The 10,215-nt window shown below is 39.2% G+C and overlaps 1 protein-coding gene across 1 annotated transcript in view; it reads right to left on the bottom strand.

The window, feature by feature from the left end:
- RAD18 (RAD18 E3 ubiquitin protein ligase) overlaps positions 1 to 9,435 on the bottom strand; it is an 82,489-nt gene extending 73,054 nt beyond the window's left edge. The window contains 2 exon segments of the mRNA XM_017874158.1: positions 4,679 to 4,760; positions 9,267 to 9,435. Of these exon segments, the coding sequence (XP_017729647.1) occupies positions 4,679 to 4,760; positions 9,267 to 9,317 (133 nt within the window). The 5' untranslated portion in view covers positions 9,318 to 9,435.
- Positions 9,436 to 10,215: the final 780 nt, after the last annotated feature.

The following is a 10,215-nucleotide window of genomic DNA, read 5'->3' as shown; positions in this document are numbered from 1 at the left end:
AAAAAAAAAAAAAAAAAATTGCTTTTTACTCCTACACAATCTTTGATTAATTTTTTGAGTCAAAATCCACAAAAGGAAAAAGAAAAAGATTGCTGGCCAAGCTTTAAATAGTGGTAATTTATCAGTGTCCACAAGCCAATTATTTCATCTAGGTGCAAATATTTTGATCATCTTCCATTATCAAGTGAGAAAAATTATACAAGTGCAAAGAAAATTGGCACTTCAGCATATCAGTCTATTAGCAAGACCATTTCTCACTTAATGGTGTTTCATGGGTTGGAGTAAGTCTGCTCCCTCTTGCCCCCAAAATATTCTTTAATAGCACAAATTTAGATCAATTTAATTGACCTGCATTCTGCCAAGGCAACCCACTCACACCTTTGTACCTGCAGAACTACAAATGTAGTGTTTATTACTCATATCCACAAACCTAAACAGAACAAAACAAAATAAGATGATTTAAAAATGGTAAATCATGAAAAATCTAAGCAGCAGCAATAAATACCTAGGAACCTAGGATTCTGGATCACCAATTCTAGTCAATCCAAGATGATATCAGAACATGACAGACCTGGCTTCTACTAAAGCCCTGGGGGCTTTGTGTCTTTAAAACACTACAGACCCAGAGCAAATTTTAGACATGATGGGACTTGTGACAACTGGTGTTGAGTAGAAAAGGCCTACTGAATATTGAGACTTCACAAGTGAAAAAAAAGTGCTCATAAAATAAAAAAATTATCATTACTGAAATGTCCCTCCACTGACTTCCTCTTAAAGAATGGCATAAGTGACAGCTATAAGTCATGAAGAAGCCAGCAAAGAACATATATCCCTAGGGAGGCAAACAGAAGACAAGCACTTACATTGTGGGGGCTACTTGAGAAACTGGTTTCTGAACTGCCTGAATCTACACACTGACAGAAAAAGGAACCTGGTTGAGGGCCACTGAGAACAAAAGCAAAGGTCTGGACTAGTACCACACTCACTGGCCACTGTGCCTCCCCCAGCTCAGCAAGGAAGAGAAACCCCCAACTTTCTGCCTGGGGAGAGAAAGAAGGGAAACACGGTCCAATGTTCAAGCTTTTCCAAGAGATGCCCATAGGACTGGCTTCTGTCTCGCCTCACTAACCATGAACCCAGCATGTTCTAGGTGAATGCAGTCTGCTAAGAACAAAAAAGAGCTGGGTAGCTTGCTACTGATCCAGAGGACCCATAGTACAGCAGACAGAGGCTGATACAGCTCTGCGGCTTATCTTGGGAGGGGAGGCAGGGAGAGAATAGTAGAGTGTGCAACCAACATTTGACCTTTTTAAAGGACTGCCTATGGGGACAGTTTCTGTCTCACTCAACTTGGGTTGCTTTGGATCAGCATACTTTAGATGCTTGAGGGCAGCTGAAAACAAAAAAGAGGTCAATGGCTTACATCAACTCTGGAGAACCTGCAATACCATGGACAGACACACGAAAGAGAAAAATACCAGCTAATGAAAAAACTGATCAAATCTCTCTACTTGGGAATTTATAATCACAAGTCCAGGGAAGACACATCCACAGAAAAGGCTTAAGAGGCCCCTAGAATCTGCAGTCAAGCTGACTAGTAAAGGTCTTTCTCTATATGGTAGTGCCCCCTTATCCACAGGAGAGACATTCCATAAACCACAGTGGATGCCTAAAACCACAGATAGTACCGAATCCTATTTATACTACGTTTTTTCCTATACATACTTACCTATGATAAAGTTTAATTTATTAATAAGACACAGTAAGAGATTAGGAACAATAAGTAATAACATAGAATTAAAACAATATACTATAACAAAAGTTATGTAAATGTGGTCTTTCTCTCAAAATATCTTGTGGGGTACTGTAGATTGTACTGTAGATCTTAGCAACCTCAGCATACAATTTTCTTTCCTTTCCTTGTTAAGAACTTTCCTCTTTTCACTTAAAGGAAGCATTTTATAATTTCTCTTTGTCATATTGAATTGCCAGCATCACTACTTGTGTGCTTTGGGGCTACTATAAAGTAAAATAAGGGCTACTTGAACACAATTACTGTGTTCTGCAACAGTTACAATTACTGCCATATTGCAACAATCAATCTGACAACTGGGTTGGTCACTAAGCGATTAACAGTGGATGGCATATGTAATATTAATACACTTGACGAAGGGATGATTCCCTTCATGCGCAGGATGGCACAAGATTTCATCAGTGCTTTACTTAGAACATCGTGCAATTTAAAACTTATGAATTACTTATTTTCAGAATTTCCCATTTAGTATTTGCAGACTGCAATTGACCACAGGTAGCTGAAACCACAGATAAGTGGGGAATACAGTACAAAGCCAGTCTGTAACAAAGCCACTGTGAGGGAGTGAGGCCCTATCTCCCAAACAAAACAAAAAAAAACAAAAACAAACAAACAAAAATAATGTTATTAGCTATGTTACAAACTAAAGGAAGAAAATCATATGAGCATCTCCATAGATGCAGAAAATACTTCACAAAATTCAACACCCATTCATGATTAAAAAAAAAAAATTCTCTCACCCAACCAGGAGTAGAGAAGTGCCTCAACTTGGTAAGTTTATGAAAACATATTAAGAATATAAAAAAACTTACAGCTAACATCATACTTAATGGTAAAAGACTGAATGCTTTCCCCATAAAATTAAGAGTAAGGACAGGATGTCCATCCACACCACTTCCAACACTGTACTTGAGGTACTAGCCTGTGTAACAAACAGAAATACAAAGGCGTATGATCAGAAAGGAACAAGTAAAACTGTCTTTACCCACAAATGACATGATTGTGTATGCAAAAATTTCTAAGGAATTAACAAAAAATATGCTGGAATTAAGTGAATTTAGTGCAGTCAGAAAACAAAAGGTCAATATAGTTATATTTATTTGTGCAAGGTCTGTGCAATGAAAATCAAACAACACTGTTGAGAGAAATAGAGAAGTATATCATATTCACACATTGAAGACTCGACATTGTTAAGATGTCAGTTCTCCCAAATTGATCTCTAGATTCAATAAAATTCTAGTGAACATCCCAGCAGGCTTTTGGTAGAAACTGACAACCTGATTTTAAGTTATATATGGAAATGCATTTAAAATGCAAAGATCCTAAAAGAACCAAAGAAAAAAAAGTTGGAGGGCTTACAACGCCTGACTTCAAGACTTACTACAAAGCCACAGTAATCAAGATAGTGTGGTACTGGCACAAGGATAGACATATATGAGTCTAGCATATAAGCATTTAAAAATACTGTACCTTGAGGTATTTACTGCAATAGGGGCTATCCTATCATTGTTCAGGAGCTAGACAAACAGTTTACAGATTATTTAGGTTCATGCTCTTTCTTGTCCTCTATTTTCAAGTTGATTTATCTTGGAAAGCTAAAAAACAGTAAACTTAGGTCTACAAAAATAGTTTTAGTGGGCAGTAGTTTTGGTGAAAAAGTTTCTAAGATCAATGGAACAAAAAAGTCCAGAAATAGACTACAGATGGCTAGCTGAGGTCATACTGACTGAGATGCGGAGAAATTTATCAGATAATAAAAATGTTCAGTATCTTAATTGCAGTAGTTACACAGCATACACATTTGTCAAAATTCATTAACACTTTTATACTTTAATGCGCACTTCAAATGGATGTATTTTATTGCATGTAAATTATACCCAAATAACGATGATGCTAAAATATATTTTAAAACAATCTCCAAAACTTAACTTGGTTTTTAATGCGAATCTGTCTGGAAGAAAACTAACATTATTAAGGACTCATAATGTGCCAGACAGTGAGTTCTGCACATTTAATTCTCACAAACATTTTCTGAGGTAGTAATTACTCACCAGATTTTCAAGAGTCAAGCCCAAGGATGTCTCTAAAGCCTGTGTTTCCATCACTGTGATCCTCTTATTATGTCTTCTCTACAGAAACTTTTTCACCAAAGCTACTACCAACTAAAACCAATTTCTTAGGCCTAAGTTGACTGTTTTTTAACTTTCCAAGATAAATCAAAAATAGAGGACAAGAAAGATCATGAACCTAAATATCCTAAATAACCCATAAACTGTGTGTCTAGCTCCTCAACAATGACAGGGTAACCCCTATGCACTAAATATCTCAAGGTACAATATTTTTAAATGCTTATATACTAGACTCATAAAGAGAAGTACAAACAAATTCCAACAGGAGTCTTTCCAGCATCACATAGCAGTTAAGTTATAAAACTGTCTGTAATAAAGCCAGTGATAGAATTCTCCCACTGGGGAAATATTGCTACAGAATTTTTAAACTTTGAAATTCTATATCAACTACTACTTGATGGAACCACCTATCTGTTACCCTATTAAAACAAAATTCTGAAACTTAACATCAAAAGCACTTTGGCAAATAAAGAACCACTTATTGTGACCAAAATTTTACTGCCATAAATGCTATAAAAGGCATAAAATATCAAAGAGGAACGAGGTAGAAAATATAGAAGCCTTGTAAAACCTTCAATATTCAAGAGGAAGGCAGTGAAAAAGACCTTCTGAAAAACTACAAGATAGAAGAGCTAAAGGTGAAACATAAATATGTGCACGTATCTTTGGTGTTAAATTAACACTACCTCATGTAAAAATCACAATTTACTAACTCACAGGAACAAAACATACTTACAGTTATGTGAACACTGAGGTATTATCATTGCAATGTTGAAATACTCGAAGCAAATTCCACACCGCAGCAAATCATCTATTGTCTGTAATGCAAATATGCATATATACGTATCAGAAAGACATCAAAATTGGAAGTCTTGTCACAAAACTTTTTCTCTATCCCCTAAAAAAAATTCAAATTCTTTGTCAAATACACAAATTCAAAAGCTAACTCCAGATAAACTGCAAGGGATCTTGATAAATAAAGAAAAACTTCTCTCATATGACTCTTATACATTCAGTCTCAGGTTGCCCAAATCGCTTTAGACAACTAAAGATGATGGTGCACCGATTCTTGTGCCATATTGTCATCCCTTCACATAAAGGCTACTGTACTTCTGTTCCACTTCTAATGCACTTCCAGCTCTTAATCCAAGCCTCCTCCTCTTCAGACTTCAATACTTAGCCTATAGTCACTATTGGGTGAAAGGTGGCCATTGCCACCACACAGGTTAAGAATCAAATCAAAGAATGTTAAAGCCAAACACTGGAAACTGTCTAGTCAAAAGAGGAAACTGGTATCAAGAGCAGGCACAGAATAGTAGGCATTAGTCAAGTCAAGACCAAAATTCCTGTCTCCCTTCTGGCAGTCTAGTGCTTTCTGCATGGTACTACACAATGGAGCCAAATGAGGAAGCCGGGAAAGAGCTGGGGCAGTGAAAGCAGAGGAAGGGAAAGTGGACAACTTGGAAAGAGAGATGTGTGCCAACCTGGAATGCAATCCAAAAGGAAAGGAACTACTTTTGCAACTTAAAATCTTTCAAATTGTTTAAAATAGTATTCCATTCAATAGAAATATTTTTTAAAAGGAGGAAGCTCTCGGCGGGAGGATCACTTGAGTCCAGGAGGCGTAGGCTACAGTGAGCCCACATCACACCACTGTACTCCAGCCTGCATGATGCTCTCTTTCATACTGGTATGAAAAGATTGCCAAGATAAGTGAAAAAAGGAAATAAGGTACAGACAGTACATATTCTATGCAACCATTTTTTTTAAAGGAAGAGGTGAATAAGAATGTATTCTAATAAGCCTAGCATGGTGGCTCTTGCCTTTAATCCTAGCACTTTGGGAGGCCAAGGCACAAGAATTGCTTGAGTCCAGGAGTTCGAGACCAGCCTGGGCAAAATAGCAAAATTCCACATCTATAAAAAATTTAAAAATTGGTTGGGCGTAGTGGCACATGCCTATAGTCCCAGCTACTCAGGAGGCTGAGGCATAAGGATTGCTTTAGCCCAGGAGTTCAAGGCTGCAGTGAGCTGTGATTGTCACTGCACTCCAGTATGGGCGACCATGAGACCCTATCTCAAAAAAGACAAAAAGGAAAAAAGAATGCATTCTGTTTTCATTGTAAATATAAATAAATTATGAGAATCTAAACAAGAAGTCATAAATAATGATCAGGGCCAGGAACATGGTAAGAAGGAGACTTTTACTTTTTATTTTATGTGTATTTTGAACCATGTGAACCTATTACCTGAATTTTAAAATTTAAACAAAAAAAGACTAATGTCACTAACGGTTCATATGATGAAATATTAGGCAGTCATTTAAAACATGCTTTCAAAGGATAATTAATGCCATAGGAAAATAAAATCAGAAAATAAATCTATGCCAATAACATATAACAACTCTGCAGTTTAATCTTCAGAGCAATCTTATGAAGTCCACAGCATCAGTATCCCAATTTTAAAAATAAAGCCTACTGAGTTCCTAAGTTGGCTGGATCAAACCTAAGAAGTTGACTCCACAGTGGTCCCAAATTTTAAATGCATAAAAACCAAAGGAAAATAAGGTAAAATGTTAAACACTGGTTCTCTGGGTGGTAGAATCATGGATGGTTTTATTTTTCTCCTTTATCTTATTCTAAATTTTAATTTTTTTCTACTGTGTACACATATTACATTTACAATCTGCCAAAAACAGTAAATTTTGTTAAACCTGCCAAAATCTTCCATTATTGTGGATGGTGAGCTGTCACAGACACAAAAATTAAGAGCAGAGGCAGGCCTAGAAGCCAGAACCAGTCTATCATATCACACTTTCTTTTCTTTCTTTTTTTTTTTTTGAGACGGAGTCTCACTCTGTCGCCCAGGCTGGAGTACAGTGGCCAGATCTCAGCTCACTGCAAGCTCCGCCTCCTGGGTTCACGCTATTCTCCTGCCTCAGCCTCCGGAGTAGCTGGGACTACAGGCGCCCACCACCTCGCCCGGCTAGTTTTTTTGTATTTTTTTAGTAGAGACGGGGTTTCACCGTGTTACCCAGGATGGCCTCGATCTCCTGACCTCATGATCCGCCCGTCTCGGCCTCCCAAAGTGCTGGGATTACATCATATCACACTTTCTTATCTATGCCATCCTCTTCTGATGGAGGAATTATTCTGAAAGATCTGTAGAGCACAATTTGTGGAAGTTGACACTATATCAGATGAGCTATTTCTGTTCAAATTTCTGGTCATGTCACTCCAAGACAGTAACATGCATCTCACATGTGCCTCAACCAACCAAACAAAAAATGATGCCTAAATAGAGAGTGGCCAGCAGATCCCCCAAAATTTCTTTACTTTAGAGCGAGAGAAAGTGAAAGAGAGAAGTAGAAAATGGGTGGAAAAAATGTAATAATTACAAAATATTCTTTAAGTTTTGGGGTTACAGATTCCTTTGAAAATTGGATGAAAACTATGGACTCTCTTCTCAGAAAATATACATACAAAATTTTACAAATAATTTGAGACTCCAAAGTCTTTCTGTGGATCCTAAGTTAGCAACCATGCATTCTGAGTCAGACTTCTATTCAATAAAAGAAGTAACTTCAGTCAGATCTGCTTCTGGGATCTGATAGTGCTTTGTTCCTGGAAGAGTTCAAGCAAAAATTAAGTGAGAAATTGGCAAATGTGTTATACAAGAGGTTAAAACACTGAAAGGGGCTGGCTTTCTAACCTTAAGATTCCATGATTCTAACGTGAGCAAAAAATATGGGCTCAATCAACTCTCTGGTTGAACACTGACTGAACACTCTGTGGTGCCAAACTCTATATTCAGTGCTGTGGTGAGACACCAAAGTCAGAGAAGACATGGAACCCACCTCTAAAGAACACTGAAATTGTGGGAATATGTCAAGTATGCTTAAATCTACAAAGCAGGAGCTTTACAGGTTACAGAGCTCTTTTACTTTCCTTATCCAAGTCAAGCTACATGACAAATTAAAAGGGGAGAGAAGCACTTAACACAGTGCTAATAATAATAAAATATATTCATTGAATGCTTACTACATTCCAGATACTTTTAATCAAGCAGCAAATATGTGAGCACCCACTTTGTGTCAGGCACTGCATTAAGCACGTGAATACACAGCAGAATCTGTGCCCACATACATCAACTAATTTATTTAATCAATCCTATGAACTGTTTATTTTTGTCTCTAATTTATAGTTGAAGAAATTCAGGCTCAGAGAGGTTAAGTTACTAACTGAAGGTCACACAGTTAAGAGGCAGAGAGGAGATTTCACCCAGGACCACTGGAACTCTTATCTGTGCTCTTCTCCGCTGCATCCTGGTGCCAAGCCCACCACAACTTCAAAACTACAGTTTTCCTGGATCATTTCACAATGTCAGCCTCCCGTCACGCAGGTATCTCAAGTCCGCAAGCACTCTAGACGTCACTGATAACAGCAGGAAGAACAAGGTTTAGCCTTCACTTAATTCTAAAGTCAAATTTATGAGTCCGTGGGGCAGATACTATAATCCCCAAGTCTACAAAACTGAGGAAGAGAAGAAAGCTATCTTAGCCACTGTCAGAAACGGAGATAATCACAGAGCAAGAAGAAACACCAAGCAAAGTGCATCTGCTCCTGAGCAAATCCAGGGCCCACCGCTACTATAAATGGAAACTGGTATGCCTTGCTAAAACCGAAAGTGGCCACAAAAATAAATGTTATTTAAGTGAAATCATTAGATGCAATGCAAGATCAGCGCTGAGCCTGAGTCCTGATCTCTGTTTAAAAGACAGAGAGACGAGCAATTGTTAGAGAAGAGTGAAGGTGTGTTAGAGAGGAGTTGGGGCAGTATGTCACAACAAACTAGCACTAGGTTTATTGAGAATAATCAGAAGAAATGAAAGAGCGTGTAAAGGAGACTACCTGCTCGGCTACGTGATTACATATATGTTACCTGATAAACTTTCCACCCAAAATCCTGTCCGGTGTCACTGTTCGGTGCTTGACACAAAGTAAGCTTTCAGTAAAGATCAGCTGTCGATGTCATTGTTTAGAATAACTGCTCTTCTCCATGTTATTGTTGGGATTGGATCGCAGAATATCTGGTTCCATAAGACTGTCAACCTCAGCTCACCAGGCTTGTCCTTGGCACTTATCAGAGGAGTAAACTGAGACACAGAGCCACGCGGTCGGCTAGTGGCAGAGCAGAGCCGGGTACCCTGGCCCAGGGCTACGCTCGCGCCTCATCCTTTCTCCTTAAGGCGAGGACATCCTCCTCAAAGGGAGGGACCTCCCCTCGAAGACACCCGGGAGCTCCCAACCTCTCCGAAGCACTCACCTTCATGACTGCCAGGCCCGGAGGCCACTGAGGCTCGGTCAGGGAGTCCATGGTCGCTCCCGAAGATGCTAGGGGTCCGCCACCCACTAGCCTCTGGCGCTCCAATACCACTCGAAATTCCCCGCGCTACCGCATTACGTCAGCAACCCGCGACGCGCCTGAGGCGGGCGCGGAGCCTGCCGGAAGTTGTAGTAGTATGTGGGCGGGGCGCCGCTCACGGTGCTTGTACTGCGCATGCGCCAGGCTTCGGCCGCACTTACCTTGAAGAAAGTGAGTGGTTAGAAAACCTAGAGCCAGTTGAATGTTAAGAAAAGATAGCCAGGAGTCAAACCAAATCCAGACCAAGATCTGTCAAGGTCTAGGCTCACGACCCGCTTCGGGTCGCCCACCCTGATCGCAATGACGATCCGTCCCTGCTCTGAACAGAAGTTTTTATATCCATTACTTTATCTCTCCCATTTTACAGCACTGAGAGGTAGATGTTATCATTGTCAGTTTACACAAGAGGAAGGCTGCGTCCGAAAAGGAGGATAGAGTTTCGAGTCAGATTCCAAATAAGACATCTGGGCTTTAGATGGGAGCTCTTGCTTTTATTCATATTAAGGAAGGAGACCACTACTACTCCTGCTGCCCTCCTCCCCACACCTTGCCTGGTTCACAAGACAGAAGAAAAGAGAGAAAGCAAACAGTTAGAAAGAAACAAAAGTAAGATAAATAGCCATACAACCTTGGCACCACCATCCGGCCCTAAGAGTTAAAAAAAAAAAAGTAATAATAATAACATCAACGCCTGACCTAAACTACTTGTGTTATCTGTAAATTCCAGACACTATATGAAAAAAGCATTGTAAAACCTTTTGTTCTGTTAGCTGATGCACGTAGCTACCAGGCATGTTTCCACGCTTGCTCGATTTATCACGACCTTTTCATGTGGACCCCTTAAAGTTGT

This window comes from Rhinopithecus bieti, unplaced genomic scaffold (assembly GCF_001698545.2).
Source record: "Rhinopithecus bieti isolate Rb0 unplaced genomic scaffold, ASM169854v2 scaffold_7049, whole genome shotgun sequence".
Taxonomy (NCBI): Eukaryota; Metazoa; Chordata; class Mammalia; order Primates; family Cercopithecidae; genus Rhinopithecus; species Rhinopithecus bieti.
The sequence above is the reverse complement of the archived record's forward strand: the minus strand, read 5'-3'. Positions and strand labels throughout refer to the sequence as shown.